Source organism: Strix aluco, chromosome 7 (genome assembly GCF_031877795.1).
Source record: "Strix aluco isolate bStrAlu1 chromosome 7, bStrAlu1.hap1, whole genome shotgun sequence".
Lineage (NCBI taxonomy): Eukaryota > Metazoa > Chordata > Aves > Strigiformes > Strigidae > Strix > Strix aluco.
The window spans coordinates 10,989,959-11,008,057 of record NC_133937.1 but is presented as its reverse complement, the minus strand read 5'-3'; the positions used below and the strand labels follow the sequence as shown (position 1 = coordinate 11,008,057).

The following is an 18,099-nucleotide window of genomic DNA, read 5'->3' as shown; positions in this document are numbered from 1 at the left end:
GCACTCTGCTTTTTGAGAAAGTAAAAAAAAAAGCCCGAGATGCTTAACTGCAACAATCAAAAAGGTTTAGTTCAGTGATTTTCAAGCTGCACTCTGGACAGACTTTTAAAGACAGACTGCTTTTAAAGAACGCAAGCCTGTTGATATAGCAGGCTTGTTATATCGTTTCCAGAAGTATAGTTAAAGTGAGCCTGGTAGATTTTATACAGAATATTTTAGAAGTTTACCTCCTGTGACGCAGCGCCGAGCCATTTCCCAAATGATCAGCCCAAAACTGTAGATGTCAGCCATGATGTATGGTTGGAAATGGTTTTTATTCAGGCTTTCATCTAGGACCTCTGGAGCCATGTAACGTTTTGTTCCAACTCTAGTATTCAAGGGAACATCAACTTCGTTTGTGTCACTATATGAAAATATTAGGAAATTAGTGAACTATGGACTATTACAAGACATGGTATGAAATTCTGTATGATGCAGTCACTACACTGCAAAGCTCCCATTTACAAATTAAATCCTTTCTTTTCTTTTCCTCTCAATATTACACTTACACTACATTGTACCTCCCTGAAAAAGATTATCTAGAAAAATGATAGTGAGTATGGAAGTTGACAGTTTACTGCTGCTTTTGCAAGACATTAAAAGACATATGAAAAAACTGAATTAAAAACCACTATGAAGATGAGTACATTTGGTAACAGCTCTGAAAATTATTTGCAAAGGCTTATGCTTTCTTTCAGGCTCTACTGTAGCAAAAGACAATTCTCTGGTTCCATTTAACTTAAAAAAAAGTATTCAATAATACTATTAGAGTATTACTTCTTCAATTAAGTTTCAACTTCCTTTACACTGTTCAAATGTTATATGAGATAATTTATAATGAAACTACATGATAGCAATTACTATGAAAGGCAAGTTTTGAATAACGAATGAATTAGTCTCCTCTTCCTTTCCTCTACAGATCTACTTTTATTTTCCACAAGAAAAGTCTTTCAATTGTTCTCTTAACAACCTATTTTCATCTCAATGCTTAGCAGCATTCAAAGGAAGAACAGCATTTTACTCTCAAAACTGAAAGCACGTAATCAAATGATTCCATCCTCCTTTTAAATCGAATATCCGGTGTATTAAAAAAATATATATACAAGTTTTTCTGCTACAGAGGATTTGTTCATCTACCTGTTAAACTTGACTGCAAGACCCAAGTCAGCAATGCAGCAGGTTCCATTTTTCTTTATCAAGATGTTTTTACTCTTCAGATCCCTGTGCGCAATAGCAGGCTTGCCTTGTGTCCCATAAATTTCTGTGTGTAGATGGCACAGACCACATGCAGCAGAATACGCCAGTTTGAGGAGAGCCCTGTTGTCTAGTGTAGTGCATTTCAGAAAATCATATAATGATCCATTTTCATGATAATCTGTAATCAAGTAAAGCTGTGTCCAGGAGCCAGTGCCTTTAATATCTGCAGCTATGAAACCTATGAAATATGTTAACAAAGTTACAATTTATTTGTACATAATTTTTTATGCAACAGATTTAGTAAGAATTCCTAAAGCTATATTGTCTTGGACTGTACCTAAAGATATCTGTTCCTCTTATGAAAACTAATAATGTAAAATCTCAGATTTCAACTATACATGAGGTTACCATTTCAGTCTTCCAGCAAAGAGACTGCAGACACGTTTCCAACCAAGAGCAGCAAGATTCTACCCTTTCAATAACATTTTATAGCATATGTTAAGGGACACTCATCTTGTTATTCCATAGAAGCCGCTATATCCTTCAAGCGACCCACTAAGAACTCCTCCTCCTTCACCCTCACACAAGCCCTCCAGTAGCCAACGATGCACTGCTTCCTTACCAAGGATGTTTTCATGGCGCATTAAAACAGTTTGGTAAATCTCTGTTTCTCGGAACCAACTGGCTTCTTCTGTGGTGAAAAACACTTTCACTGCGACTTTTTCACCCCTCCATTTGCCCATCCACACTTCACCATATCGTCCTTTTCCAACTTGCCTCACCATCTGAATTTGTTTGGCAATAGTACGCTGAACCTAGGGAATTAAAAAAAAAAATTAAAAAAAATGAGGGGGAGGTGAAGGAAGGAAACCCAGTGATTAACCAAAAGTACCTGGACAAGCTGCTTCTCAAGCTTGGATTGCTATGAATTTTGATCCCACTATAAAATTTGTTCTATATTATTTTTCACTATTCCCATTTCAAACTCATTATTGCTTCCTCCAAGGAAGAACTGCATAACAAACCCAAAAAGATTAAATCTGCTCAAATTCTTATTTAATTCAGATGCGTTATCTTCCATCATATTTGTTTCTATTTTATATAGAATTACAGTCATCTGTCTCACTGGCTCATTTTTATGCAAGTATCATACAGGATGTTAAATCAAAAATTATGAAAAACTATCAGCCAATAAAAGCAAATCTATTTTATCAGACAGCGGACACTAATAAAAAAAATATCTTTGAGTTTGCTCAATTTGATACTTGTATTATCCATACATTGAATTTTTATCTTAATGTCTGTAGGCTCTAATTTTTCTTTAAATTTTGCTGATGCTAACAGACTTCCTAACATAATTTAATTTTGCACTTCATTTTAGTTAACTATGTGAAGATGGGCTTTGTACATGTATAGTTTGTATTGCATCCTTCACAGTAATTGCATACAAAATAATTAACATCCTGGATGGATGAAGTGCTTTGTTCTAGGCATTAGGTACAAATTAAACTTTGTATCTGATGGAGAGAAGTTCAGTGAAGAAAAATCTTAATTTATGATTTACCAACAACGGTAGTCCTGATCCACTCCCAGAACTCTGTGACTGGTCAATAAGGTCTTTTAAGGACTCCCCAGCTGGAATAAATGCTTCATCTTGTTCCAGGTCACGATTATAACAGTGCCTCTTTGCCATCGATTTACAGTAATGCCTGCAAAAGTAACAGAAGTTAAGCCGAAGTCCAAAGCACTCTTCAAAATATGTAGTAAATTGAGCTAGGAAAAAAGGTATTTAAGTGTACAAGGTCTCTTAAAAGAAAAAAATAATCAGATTTAACTGTACCATTTTTTTTCAGAAACCTAACTTAGATATTTTTTTAATATTAAGAAGTTGTTGTAATGCATGTAGCGGCACGTCAGTTTATTATGAGTCAGGCAGAAAAGCAGCATTTTTAATACTCAGCTCACAGCCAGTGTTACTAGCATAACACTGCTGGTTTTGGTTTAAACTAACAGACTGAACCTTGAACCATGGCAGATAAGGCTGACACATGCACATTTTTGCTGAAACTGCTAGAACAATGATCACCTCCAGCACAGGACTGGAGCCGGCAGAAGCAGGCATACTCTCTTAAACTGCACCTGCATGAATTGCCGTAGCTCAGATGGTCAATTATATAGCTTTGAAACACAGCAGAAAAGGGAAAAGTTATAAAACACATCCTTGTCACTTAGGTGTGCAAAAGCACCTTACAAAGGTAAATCTCAGAAGTAGATGGAACTTAACGACCAAAAGTGATTGAAGATCCAAAAACATAGAAAGCATTACAATATTCTTGTTTACTGGATGCTATAGCATCAAAGTTATATGTAGCTCAGAAAATTGTAAACACTTTGTAGACAGAGAAAAGCATCAAATTCACTTAAATTCTATGCTGTCAACATTTCATTTTACCTAGCAATGCAAACTGCTATCCACAGAAATGCGAAATTAAATTACAATGGTGTCCCTTCCAATCTATTCCTGTCAGAAATACACACAATTGAGTACTTTTACAAAGTAACTGTTCTGTTTACATTCATTTGGGAAATTAAAAGTGTTGACAATAAAGAAATTGCTTTCCTTACTTGTAACAAAAGCAGCTAAATAAGATGATCATGACAATTATGCAGACTGCCATAGAAATCAACACTGCCATCCAACGAATGCTGCCATCAAAGAGTCCATCTATTTTTAAAAAAAAAAAAAAAAGGAAAGTTTCCAAAGTCTATTTATTAAACATCTATTATGAACAGTTTATTCAGGTATATTTTCATATACTGTGTATATGAATGTGCACAAACTGAAACAGGAGGTTTTGTCTGAACATCGAGAAATACTTCTTTACTGTGACCAAGCACTGGCACACGTTGCCCAAGGAGGTTGTGAAGTCTCCCTTCTTGGAGATATTCAAAAGCCATCTATCTGGACACAGACCTGTGTACCTGGCTCTAGGTGCTTCTGTCTGAGCAGGGGGGTTCGACCAGCTGATCTCCAGAGGTCCTGTCCAACCCTCCACCACTCTGTGATTCTGTGACACTATGTGGAGTCACTTGTAAAACGTCAGAAAGGAGGAAGACAGCTCATGCACATAACATACCAATTCATATGAAATTACACAAAATTTATAGCGTTTTAGTATCAAAGTAAGTATTCACACCAGAAAAGCAGAGATAATTTCATGTGGATGACAAAAAAAAAAATATTTTGGAGTTGTTGGTTTTGGTTGACTCTTGATAGTTTGTTCTTAGAAATAGAAATGAAGGATTTACAGCAGTAAGAGTCTGGCAAGGTATTAAGCAACAGTTAAACCAGTACGACTTGTCTAACAATCAATAAACACATGAAAATAAAAACTCTTTTCACTGGGAACAACAGAAAGAAGAGAATGAATTTACAGTAGGTAACAGTTAACAATGTCAGAATACTTTTTTTTTAAGATACATTCATTATGGCAAAAGCATAGCAGAGATTAAGAAAACCATTTTAAGAGAAAAGAGAACAGGTTGTGGAAAGAGAATAAAAACAGATCAAAAGATCACATGTAGATCAAGATACCAGCAAACTGAGGAAGAAAATAAAAATACCATGAGTGATTGATGGAGGAAAAGATTATCTTGGAAGTGCAGAAAAGAAAAACTGGAAATAGAATATCAACTGTAGTACAGAGCTTCATATCAAAATTCCTTAGTAAGGAAAAAACAGATCTGTGCAATACTGTAATCACATTTTCTCCCTATTTTTATCTGTTGAATAGAAGGACAGAATTCCACACAGAATTTATTAGCAGCAGTATGAACATCTAGGGGCTGTTTACCTGTACTATCAAGTGGTGGTAACGTTGGTTGCAAATCCTGATTGCAGAAATCAGTCCGACAGCACTCAATTGTTCGACGTAATTGTGCTTTAGGTGAGTCCTGTTGAAGGGAGAATTGAATAAACACTCAGATTTTGAAGTGATCAGCTAGGACAGGGACAGGTGATGCTATGGATGCAACACAGCACAGACAGAAGTTTAAGCTATTTTATTTAAAAAAACCAAAACAGTTCAACATCACCATTTAATGTATGAGAACTTCACAGTGCCAGACAGGCATCATCTAATCTCTTTGGGTACGTATGTTCCATGTTCACGGTTTTTTTTATTTTTCAAGGAACTTTTTTTTTTTTTTTTTTTTACTTTGTGCACAAAAAAACATGGCTCCTACTTAAGTTGCTATTTCATACATTGCAAAATTTTTAAGCTTGGTCAAAAGCAGTTAATTGTATGTTAAATAAATACTGCTCTTAAAAAAAAACCCAATCCCTTTTGAAATTTTTCTCTTGAACTCATCATAGCAGCACTGTTTGCTTCAAAAAGATCTTCAAGAACACCATATAAGAGATGGCAGGGCATGAAAATTAATCTGAAAGACACTGATATAAATACAAGAACAATTTTAGGAGGTCATCATGACACCTCAGGTCTGATTTGCAGTAACCCTAAACATTCACAGCTGTAACTGAAGTCAAGAGTGCTTCCAAAAAGCAGCACTACTGACAGCTACATTATATAGAAACTCAAGTCCTAGAGATTTAAAATTAGATATCCAAAACAGTGATGGCATTTTGGGGGATGGTAGGGTGTGAAAGCAACCCAGCTGGTGATTACCTCTGAAAGCTTTGTTTAATATAAGCAATGTGACAAAAGAAAAAAGCAAAATGCAGTTTTCCAAGGCAGTATTCATTTGCCCAGCTAGCACTATATTCCTGTCTTCTAAACAAATCCTTGCTTTCATAAGACAGATAAAGAAGTTCTAAAGGCAGCAGTCTGCTTAATTATACCCCTTTAAAGCAAAAGTTATATTCATGCAATTAACAATACATAACACTTCTAGAAAGGAAAAAAAAAAGTTATATATCAGACAGGAAGACATATACATTTGATAAACTCTGTGTAAATGTTCATGAAACTTCAAGGGTGCTCTTGTGTACTCTGTGAAAACAACTCATTATTATGTTCTTCTGTCAAATGAACTGAAGAAAACAAGAAATTTCAAATTAAAACAATCAAGAAAGTCTGCATTAAAACATAAGCTACTCAGATCAATTAGGTTGACTATAAAGTTGTCTCTTCAACTAAGGAAACAGCTGACAGAAGTAAGAGATTGATGTCCTCTGTTCATTTTGTCCGTGGCTTAGATACCTGCAGAGAACTCCAACAAGCTAGGACTCTAGTCCAATCTTTGCTCAAACATCATTAAGTGTCCCTTCTGCCACTGCACACCCATGACTGTTCAGTCCCATTCTCCTCACTGGTAAATGCTGAGATGCAAAACTTTACAGTTGCAGTTGTAAACAACAGAGATTTAAACTGCTTATGCAGTTTCCCTACATAATCTCCATGAAGATCTTAAATTTTAGTATCTTTTTCTTTACCTTGCACTGGAAGTCTGAACCTTCATACTTCATGCAGCCAGAAGCGAGCGTGGGTTCTCCATGTTCATCTTCCTCAATGATAGCAAAGCAGTGCCCATTAGTTCTGGAATAAACATATCACTTGTGCTTTACCAGCTTGTTTGGTTTTTAATATGCAGCATTAGTTGACCACAAACCTATTAAGAATACTAGAATGGCAATATCTTGAAAAATTCTTCTTTAACACAGTGGTTACCATGCAGTTTGAGAACAAAAGAACCCCACAATATTTTTAAATAGAACACTGTAGGGATATTATTTCCCAAATATTCTGTTTTCTACTTCCTTACCCCCCCCTTCAGATTGCTCACACACAACCACACATGCAGTTTTTTAGAAACAACTGAGGGGGTGGAAAAGCAGAGATCTGCTTACTGACTACAATTTCATAGGTTAAAAAAGAAAAAATAATTCGCTTGTGACTATTCTTGACACTGCAATGATAAACTTCCTAAGAGAAGCCCCAATATGTGAAAGATGGTTATTTCAATGTCAAAAGCTCAGCTACACTTTTCCCACATGATCTCTCTCAAATACTTAGCCTTTGGGGCAAAACAAACAAACCCCCAAATCCACTTTCTGAAGTTGACAGTAACAAATTAATTACACTCTTTCAAAAAAAATGGCGCTTCAATTCCCCATTATCTCTTTAGAAAAATGCTTTGATTTCTATACTACATGAAGATCAATTTTCAATGGTAGATCCACGCTTTCAATACCTGTAAAATTAAGATTTTATTAAGTAAATCAAAACTCATTCACTCCCTCAACACAGATACTAAGGAAAACAAACCCAGAAGTATTTTTTTTTGCCAAAAATTTTTATCTAAATGAATGTAAAGAAATGTAGATTTGGGAAACGATGCCATAAAATTCCCTGCACATGAACACTGCATAAGTGTTATTAACTCTCTAACAACTTTATTATCAGAATAATGATCTATACAGCCATTAGTTCAGAGGCAAAAAATTAATAAGGCCTATACTGACTGCATACAGTAGATGGCGATAAAAAGCAAAAAAGAAATACCAAGACGAAATACTGGATTGTAACTGAATATTTTCTAGGTGCAAAACTATCTTTGTAAAATACTACCTGTGTTTACATTTAAAAAGATACTATGTTTATTCCACCTCCTTGGGTTCCTCAAACTGGTTTATCTGCCAAGCAACAGCTTTAGAGAGGCTTAATACTATGTGTTAAAGACTCAAATTACAGTAGCAAGTAATATGTTTTCTATTATGTATCTTTATATTAATTCTTGAGGAAGAAAACAGAAGGGCCTTAAAGATGGAACTGCAAATGAAGAGCAAAAAGGAAACACAAGCATGACATGAATAACACAACATCTCAAGTGAGCACATAATCAGTGCATGAGTCTGCTAGGATTCTTAGGCTTACCAAAGTTAAAACTACCCTCCAGTCCCTATATGTTCAAAGGCTTTTCTTTCTTCCCCCGCCTTTCCCTCACACTCCACAACTAATCCACATTTAACAAGAAAAATTCGCAGTAAATGGCTATGTAATATTACCTTTTGACTATTAGGTGAAGAAATATTCAACTAAGCAAGCAGGTGGTCATATCAGAAGGTTTAGATTTGGGTCATTTAATACTCAGTCATAAACTGCTACAGGTTACCTAAAACCACAGTCCTTCAAAGCAGTTGCTGGGGGCAAAATGACCAGTTGCAAATGCTTCTAAGGTATGGTGAAAGCAGTATGGTTTACATACAAATGACCGTGGGTTTTAGAGCTCAGCTGTCCACAGAACCAGGGAGTTTCTAATCAATTACGGTCAAATCATCTGACAGAAACTCAGTCAGCACTCTAAATCATTTGCTCTCTCATGAACAAAAATGAGCCTCTTCAAAGAGCCTCTTCTATCCTGTATGCAATACTTACATGCATGTGTTATTAATAGCATCATCTGGACAATGTCCTGAGCAGTAGCACTTAAGAAAAGGTAAGGTGTCCTCTGGAGCAAGTGTTACTCCATTTGCTTGTTTCTTTTGGTCAGGATTTGTCTTCATTCCAGTGCCATGAAGCATGCTGTCTCGATTTTGACCTGGACATTTAAAAAAACCCAAAGAAAATATTTTTGCATGATAACTGTTCAAGAGCTTTACAGGCAAAACGCAACAATAGAATAAATATATTAACAAATAATTGAACGATACCAGACACAAGAACCTCCTTTCCCAAGATTATGGCAGAAATCTAAGTTAATAATTTTATTGTAGAAATACGTAGCTCAAATATTTTGTATCTTTACAGATCTTCCAACTGTTATCAACATAAAGAAAAAGAGGATATCTTCCCTTTTTGAAGTGGGGCAGAAAAGCAGTGATGTAACTGGTAAGAATTTTCTGAAGAAAGCCTTTCTCATTCATGTGTTCAGAAAACCAAAATACTGACCGCTTGATAACCACTACAGTATAATTTTATGCATGACTGAATGTACTTAATATGCAATTTTCTAATTTTCTGAAGTAATTTTTTATGGATTCAGAGTCTCACAGAAGAGTGGTAATAACTCCAAAATCTCTTGGGTTTTTTGATCTCTGTATGCATTAGTACTTCAAAACAGAGCTAAAGTAAATCTTGTTTGCAAATTAAATTTCAGTAAATGACATGAACATCCACACAAATGAGCTTTCACAGTATAAAAATAGAGCTAAATTATGTTTCAAGTAGCCCTCAATTTCTCAACAGTAGGAAAGTTGAGCATCATTTGTTCTGGTTCCTATTATTGAAGTGCTTTTGTGAACGTAGGCATTCAGAAGAAAAATTCCATCTGTTTTCTTAGTGAAGCACATGCAGTAAAAGCACATCTTCATTTGGAATATGCATTGTGACCACTATATGAGATGAGAACATCTTCATCCATCTCTTCCAGCTTTATCACACATAATTTTACCAACAGAAAAATCTTTTTCTGTCCATCACTAACAGTATTCTTGGCTCTAAATCCTTGAGGTGTGAACCAAATTAAACTAGATGAGCTGTGAAGACTATCACCTGGATGGACACAATTTACAGCAAGTGCCTCTGGGAGGCTCAGTGTGCAAGATAAGACAACAGCCGGTTAGGATCCATAGAAGCTTTTACAAATTCAGTTATAATTTAAGAAGTGGAGGTACCTCGGTACCTCTCAAAAATATTTTAGTCACAATATCAATTTATCTGAGAATAAAAAAAAATACTTTGACCAGGAAACTCATGGTCTCTTTTAACAGATTGTTGTGGCTTCTTGTCAAACCCACTGAACACTAGCTGTGGAGTAATGAGAACATTACTCATGTTGTACCTTGCTTGAAAGATGTGCAGAAAAACTTGATTAAAACCCTGTGCAGATACCATACCACCCTCTGTATCACTCTTGTAACATCCACTGTATCATCCAGCCAAATGTGTGATTAAGTATTTGTGAAATTTTATCTTATTGTTCTGAAAAAAGCAGACTTGTACTTTCCTTATCTGATTAATACAGCACACCCAGTACTCTGAATTTCAGCAATTCCCCTGAAAGTAATGAAACTGTGCCTTTTTCAGATACAATTATGACTATATCCTAAGTACAGCACCTTTTACCTAAACCCTCAAATCACTTAACCATGTTTTATTTGAAATATAGTTTCCAAACAGTACTTCAGTAATGCCTGAGTTAAATATTCCCTGATATGTACAGATTGTTAACAGGAAAGAATGTACAGTGCTAGAATAACAGAGTTTACCTGTGCAATAGGTATTTTGGATTTAACCAAAAGGAATTTTGCATGTATGAAATAGCATCTCCTCCATCTGTTCTCTCTCTCTTTCTACAGATTTCTTCCCAGCATAAACTGAAAGCTCATTTTAATACTGTGCTACAGATGTTACACAACATTCTGTACTCTCCTTACGTGCTCAGAGAACAGGTAATTCTACTTAATATTTAAAGGGAAAGCCACTGCATATGTATAAATATTGTCTTCTAATTTTGTTGAACTGCTAAGCTATCCTTCCTAATTAATATTATAAAAACCCCCTTATCTTCAGGGACATTCCACGTTAGAAGTCAGAATACTTTATCACCTATGTCTCAGTCACTCATCCATCTTCCTACCCTGAGTGGTGAATGCAGTATTTTTCAATTCATTAGAAGGGAGAAAAAAAAAAAAAAAAAAAAAAAAAAAAAAAATCGAGGAACGCTTAAAGCATGGCTTCTTCTCCTAGCTCATAAGAGAAAAAACCAACATTTTTATGCAGGCCTTGGATCTTTTAAAGCAGTATTATTCTTCATAAACTAACACTGAAGCATGACTACAGGTATACAAACCTTTTATACTAAAATGAAATACATGTTTCCTCTTAATTATTATGATGGATTGTATAACAAGATTTATGAAGAACACACCAAATAAAATCCAAAATAGATAACTGTATTGTCAAAAAAACAGCATCTTTGTCTTTTGTACAGTTTATATAGGCAAAGATTTTTATTCAAAGCAAAAACAGACTACAATTTTGTTATCTTTGTAATGTGAAAGACACACAATACTCCGTGGTGGCTTGTTTTCATCTTACAGGTAAAATCTGAATTGCACAAAGGCCGCAGGGGAAAAAAATCACTTTACTCCTCCTTTTTCACTTTCTAAGACTGTAAAGAGAATTCTTATTAAACAGGAGTTTAATTGAGTATCCAGGGAAGGAAGAAAAAGGAAAATATTGAGACTGTTTGGGATCACTTCAGAAGAACGTTTTTAATAGCCCCTGTCTAGATATTATCCCTAACTGAATTTTTTACTGCAGTACTACAATTCATCCTCAGCATTTCAAGAAAGATTAGTGTCTACCTTAAAGATGCTAGGTATGGGGAAGGGAGTTGAATGTGGAAAATGACTTGGCTTCCATTCACCTGAGATATTAAGAGGGCAGACCAAGATCTGAATGGGGTCACTGGATGTTTCATTGATATTCTTCCTGGTTAAGAGACACTAGGTAACCAAACAAGAGTGAATGAAGGACATGCCTAAATGACATCTTGCTTCAGGAATCACCTGACTTTCTTGCACCAGTACTCTCATTATCCCCCACCCTCAGACCTTCACCTCTCAAACATTCACACTGCTTTATCTTCCTTCTGGGAGCAGGACAAAGAAAGGAAGGATCACGTTTTAGGGATCTTATGACACTACACTGCTTGATGATGTAATTAATGGCTTCTTTTCTATGACACATGCAGTTGTCAGCTCTGTGGTGCAGCTAAGAAACACACACACACAAATCTTACATAATCTTCAAAGGTGTTAAGTGCTATGCATTAGTACACACAGCTTCAAAAGAAAAAAGTTTGCACTGAAATACAATATCCAGAGATTTCGGACACAGCACAGCTTCTTTTTCCATTATTTTCTATCCTCTACCTGTAAACTGCACAGGGGTGGCAGGGCAAAATAATATACATTAGCAGCAAATGAACTGTCACACACTGGAGGGCTTGTTCAAGAACCTGAACCAGCTTCAGCCTGTTTGTCCAGCCTTGAGAATGATACAATCATATACCTTTAAATATACAAACTGCTCTATAATGTGTATTTTACCACATTTCAACAGCTTACAACATTCAATGAAATATCAGAGTGATAGTGAGCTGGAACATTCTCTTCTTCTCATGTAACCACAGTGTAAGACAATAAAGAGAAATAAGGTGATGGGACTTCACGTTCCTAGTTCATCATTTGCTCTCCTCCTTCACAACATTGTCTCATACATACTTCAGTAATTTTAAATTTCTAGAAGTGTGAACAACTGCTACAGATAAGACAATTAAATGGCTTTGTTTAAAATTAAACTTTTTTTAAATAAAAAATAAGTGTCTGCCAATGTATCATATCCAGCCCTTGATCAAAAAATATAAACTATTCAAAGAACTAGTAAGAAGTCTAACTTACTAGAAAGTAAGTTAGAACTATAAAATGTATTTTAAAGCAGCACTGTATATTAAAAATCCCACTAGTTTAGAAACGTAAGTCTACTTGAAAGCATGGCTTCAAATACTAATATTAATAGGGATAATCTTTAAAAAGTACTGTGTGTGGCAGTGAAGTGTTATTAACCACTAAAAACTGAGTCTTCTGATCCAAGAAAAGATTTGTGTAACCCATAAAAAAACAGCTTTAAGAAATGCAGAGAGCAGTAAGTGAAAGACAAAAGTCAAATTATGCCTATAATTTCTTACTTAACTGTATCCCTCTACCTCCACAAATTGGATAGACAAGTTGCAATGCTACATCTAGTAGCCTACAGCATTCAAGTTGTTCAATAGCTTTCTGAATTCATAAGAGATGTTCCACATAAAAAACTTTTATTCCAGAGTCCATTATCCTTAAAAGGGACTTGTCCTAGCAGAACTACAGTACTGTCAGCATTTCTTTGTAGCTATTCTTATCCAAGCTTGTAAACCCCAATAAATTCAATATTTAAATAAAAAGAATCTTTGTCAGAAGACCACCTTCACCTGCCATCCTGCTGGTGCTAAAAGTGTTCGCTGGGGCTAGCTAACACTCAGGGCTTGCCCACGCTGGGCTCTTTTCATAAAAGATGAAAGTTGTACCAAAGCTCTTTATGTTAGATACGCCTTCCTTATGAAAAATTTTTATGTGGTAGTTTAAAATTACTTCTTGCTTTAGGATGCAGATACTTCAAAATCATCCACTCCAACAAGGACATTTCACCTTTCTGCTGATCACAAGCTTTCATAATGATTTAACAGGTACTGCAATGTGAATTAAACCTTGGTACAACTGATACAGCTTGAGTAAAATACTTTTTCTTGAAACACAAAATTTAAAAAGATCAGAAAAAGCATGAGTGCAAAGAAAGTATCTCCAATGCTTCTATGAGCTCTGTGTCTGGCATTTTAACCATAATTCTCCTTATAGTGCTTTTTTATGTATCAAGGCTGTGATCTCCAAAGACCAGGCATGTTAGAGGTAGCTCCACCTAGCAGAACTGGTTCCTAAAAATCACAGCACGTTCCCAGACTACTTGTTTAAAATCTCTCTGTACCACCCTCCAGCTCTCCCAGGAGCTACAATAGTGCTCAACACATAGGCAGTCCCTGCCCCTCTACCTTCCTAACCAGCGATCCCCAGCTTCTGCTTCCACTTCCCTTCCCAAAAAAAGTCACTTCTGAAGACTACACTCTGTCCTTATGTATTCAATATAAAAAGCCAGAGTCAAGAAAATTTTACATTTATTTTACTTTTAAAGAAAAAATTACACTGCATTTTTATTTAAATTAAACAGACTTTTGAAGAATAAAATTACTTAAAACTAAATGTGAAATGATAATAAATATATCACCTTTTAATAATCCATTAAAATAACTTTAATCAAACAAATATTTAACAGTACATGTTTGCTGCCCATGTTTTAAAGACCGATACAGTCATTAATTGGGGAAATCACTGATAAACAGAACTACACTATCCTCAAGCAATAGATCAGCTTCTGACAACTCTAAACTGCTTCTGCAGATTTTAGAATATTTTCTTTATTTCAGATTAGTTTATATGTTTAAATTTAGTAACTATTTCACCTGAAATGAAGAAATTACATAGAAGTTTAAAAAAATAATATCCTTTTCTATATCAAATCTTTGAATAAAAGTTTAGGTACGATAGTGAAATCAAATCTCAATAGATTTTTTTTCAGTTCACCAATGGACAATGACAACTTTAATGAAGTCCATTTTAATATCTAATATTAACAGTAATTATTCTAAAATTTAACTTTAAATAACCTTTCTTCATACAGATTGAATGGATTAAAACATTTTTAGTCAATTAATTTACACGGATTAAAATATGGGTCTTCTGTGGTGCCTCTGAAGAACACATAAAGGTGTGATGAACCACATATCTAACATTATATCATACAGAAAACTGACAGTAACTAAGTACAAAATTTAGGAGAACATGTTTAAGAATACATTAGGTTCTTTAACTACTCCGTTACATATATTGATTAGTTATGCTCATCAATGCATTAAAAAACAAATAAAGAATACTCAGAAGTCCAACTGGTTCTCTGAACTAACAACCGGCACTAGCGGGAAGACAAAAGCATATTTACCACAGTTCTCAGCTGCAACTGAGGCTGATAACGTCCTGTCTTAGATAAGCAAAAGTAGGTGAACAAAGATGCACAGTAAGTCACAGGTCTAAAGATATTGCAAAGGCCTTTCACAGCAAGAAAGTAAATACAAAAATGTTTTTCTTGAAAAGGTTGCTATTAAACCTATCCATCTGCTACCCAGGCTTATTTTTGATCATTTCTCAATGTAAGTGGAGAAGTCCCATAAGCTATAAAGACAATACAATCCAAAGGGTAACTGCTGTGTCCCCCTGGCTCCATAGTACTGACCTGAGAAACAGCACTCGTTCACCAATAATGTCATGAATTGCCTCTGTTTTATGCTGTTATAAGAATACTTTCACATTAATTGGCATGTACGGCCACTTGCTTTTTAACGTTATCTATCAAGAAATCTGGTGTGCATATCTAGACACATGTATAGACACACTTACTATTATCATTCTCTTAGGTCTTGGTGAGCCCTGAAATTCCTACCATTTTGAAGAAGCCTCCAAAACAAGTAAGGGAGAAAACCACCAAGCTGGGTGCCAGTCACTGAAAGTACACACGCTGGGTGTTTCTACTTCCTCTGGTTTTCCCTCCTCTTTCTGTAAATCACACGAGTTCTCTTCAATTCCTCATAATATGTCTTATCCACCTCTACTGGTTCCTTTATGATGGATTTTTGTAACATCCTGCATACATTTTCCTTGTTGAAACTATTTTTTCCACTTTCAATTTCCACTTTTTAAGACTTTTCACTTTAGATTTCCTCTTTCCTATAAAAATATCAAATACTTGATGACAATCAACTTTATTCTTTCCCCCCCTCAAGCACAACTCCTCTATGAACATGGGGACTAGCAGAAAGACTTGTCTGTTTTTCTACTCATCACCCCTAGAAACCAAGCATATTTCGTATGTTTGAAGATAAGCCCTTAGGCAACTTGCATCAAAGAACCAACAATATTTCAGCAAGCTCGACTTTCCCATGGCTTTCAAAACTCGCTCAGTATTGATTTGAAAGTCGGAAATGCTACTGAGACAAGGCAATTTCTTCTTTAGAGGCTGAAAAAAAATTTCACAGTCTTTAAACCTAATCTAGCTCTATTGTTGATTAGAAGTTATTTATTGAAGCATTATTAATAAATGTGACCATGGAAGGAATTAATGTAACTTAATTTTAAGTCATTAAGAGATCCATGTATTTGTATATTATTTCTATTTGTGTTTCTTCCAAAGATGGAATAATCCTGGATTTATGTTTGGTTTGTTGCTTTCAAGCTTAAAACCTCTGCTGCAATGGCAAAGCTTCAAACTGAGACCCATGTTCTTCCCCACTCCTGAAATATGTGTGTGCATGCATACAAACACATACACACACAGAGAGTGAATCCAGCCAAACATCAGTGCTTAAAGCACGTACCTAGAAGCTAGGAGATACTATTCTGAGTCCCTGCAGGCTAAAAAGATGAAAGTGCTCAAATAGCTTGGCAATTATACAGGAACACTTGTCCAGTTTTGGAAAAAGTGTTTACAATTCTGTAGATTGTACTCAACAATACAGAAGCCTTCGGTGTGCTCATGGTGGCCTCCTGGACTGAACTCCACAGGAACCTCAAAAGGAAGAATGGCAGTTTTAAATATCTTTAACAAAGTGCAATTCTGCACAGATCCAGAGAAGACTTCTGTTCCATAAAAGCTTAGCTGTGAACATGTGTGTGGGATGGTACTTGAAAGAGCTTGAAGATGATCCTCCTTGCGCTGAGGCACTATTCATTTAATTCAGGTCTCAGTGTAGTTGACAGCTCATCCCTGGTCAATTCCAGGTAAATATCTTCAGTGTAATTTATATTTACTGCTTAATGAAGGTTTGGGTTATGTTTAAGGGTACAGTCTTGTGCTCTGATTCCCCCCACCCAGGTTAGAAGCTGCAGCAGTTCCCAAACACACCTTGGCACTTGGTTACAAGAGGATAAATAACAGCACATGGGAAGAGGCAGGATCAAGTGGTTTGGAAGGGACAGGCCCATTACACATTTGATGTAAGTCTGCTCTTAAAATCAGTTGTCAAGCTATGTATCAAGCATAGTCCTGATAAAGACATCTCTGCTAAATCCTTTAACCTAATATTGCAGGTACATACCAGAAACAGAACATAAAGATTGTCATTTGGGTACTTAGCAGGCTTCCTTCTCTCCCCATTTTAATGGCTTCATTGAATTGTTATTCTTGAAAGTAAATAGCTCAAAGAATATCTCAAAATAAAATCAAGCACTAAGCAGTAATTGATAGAAGTATAGAAAGAGAATATAAAACCTTTTACATTCCAAGTATTAAAATGGCAGTACCAAATTAGTCTTGCCTATTTCCCTCGAAGCATATTGAAAGCTCTGTGTACTCAACTCAAACATGAGAGGTGCACAGCTGGGAGAACAAGAAATCTTACACAGAGACCAACTATGGATGTACATGCTTGACAGACATGAATAGCACTACTGTTCATGTCCCAAACATGAGAATGCAATACCACTAACAGCTCAGATACCATTCTGCTATTCTGACACTTCTCTGAACTACAAGCAATTACAGAATCAGACCTGCCAGGTACAGTTGCTAATAAGGAGTAGGGAAGTAACAATAAAATGGATTTTCCCACAAACTAGTTATAATCTTTATACTTAAACTTCAATTCCTGATAGAGCATGAGACAGCCACATTGGTTGGTTCCAATACATTTCTTTGTAATTCAACCCAACTTGAGTGAGGAGTTCAAGTCCTAATGATAACTGGATTTCCAGAAGTTTTTGATAAGCGGTGGCTGGAAAGACAACAGACATACAAACAAGTATCTTCACTAACTAAAAACCAGGCTATTATGAACATCCCACAGCCTCACCTCAGCCCATCCAGTAGGTGTAACAAGTTTATTTAGATTAGATACACCACACTATCTCTTGGCTACTGGAAGTATCAGAAAGCATGGGGAACCGCCCACTGTCATTTCTTCAGTGGGTCAAGTTTAAAGGGATCAAAGACGCACACATACAGGAAACTGAAATTCAGAAAGTCAAACCTTTAATTCTGCTCCACAGTGTACTACGCATTTCTGGTATTGTCTCTATTTAAGCATTTGCTAAAATAGACCTAATCTGTAATCTATACTACAACAACACATGATTGCTGTAACATCCTTCTTTTTAAGGAAGTGTCTACGTGTCATGTCAGGCAGATAAGCCACCTACCT

The 18,099-nt window shown here is 35.7% G+C and overlaps 1 protein-coding gene across 6 annotated transcripts in view; it reads right to left on the bottom strand.

Moving 5' to 3' along the window:
• BMPR1A (bone morphogenetic protein receptor type 1A) overlaps positions 1-18,099 on the bottom strand; it is an 84,758-nt gene that overhangs the window by 6,607 nt on the left and 60,052 nt on the right. For all 6 annotated transcript variants that reach the window (XM_074830453.1, XM_074830447.1, XM_074830451.1 and 3 more), the window contains 8 exons: positions 8,634-8,796; positions 6,692-6,794; positions 5,091-5,190; positions 3,862-3,961; positions 2,801-2,945; positions 1,859-2,051; positions 1,177-1,474; positions 228-403 (listed from right to left, as the gene is read on the bottom strand). In XM_074830453.1, the coding sequence (XP_074686554.1) occupies positions 228-403; positions 1,177-1,474; positions 1,859-2,051; positions 2,801-2,945; positions 3,862-3,961; positions 5,091-5,190; positions 6,692-6,794; positions 8,634-8,779 (1,261 nt within the window). In that variant the 5' untranslated portion in view covers positions 8,780-8,796. The remainder of the gene's footprint in view (positions 1-227; positions 404-1,176; positions 1,475-1,858; positions 2,052-2,800; positions 2,946-3,861; positions 3,962-5,090; positions 5,191-6,691; positions 6,795-8,633; positions 8,797-18,099) is intronic.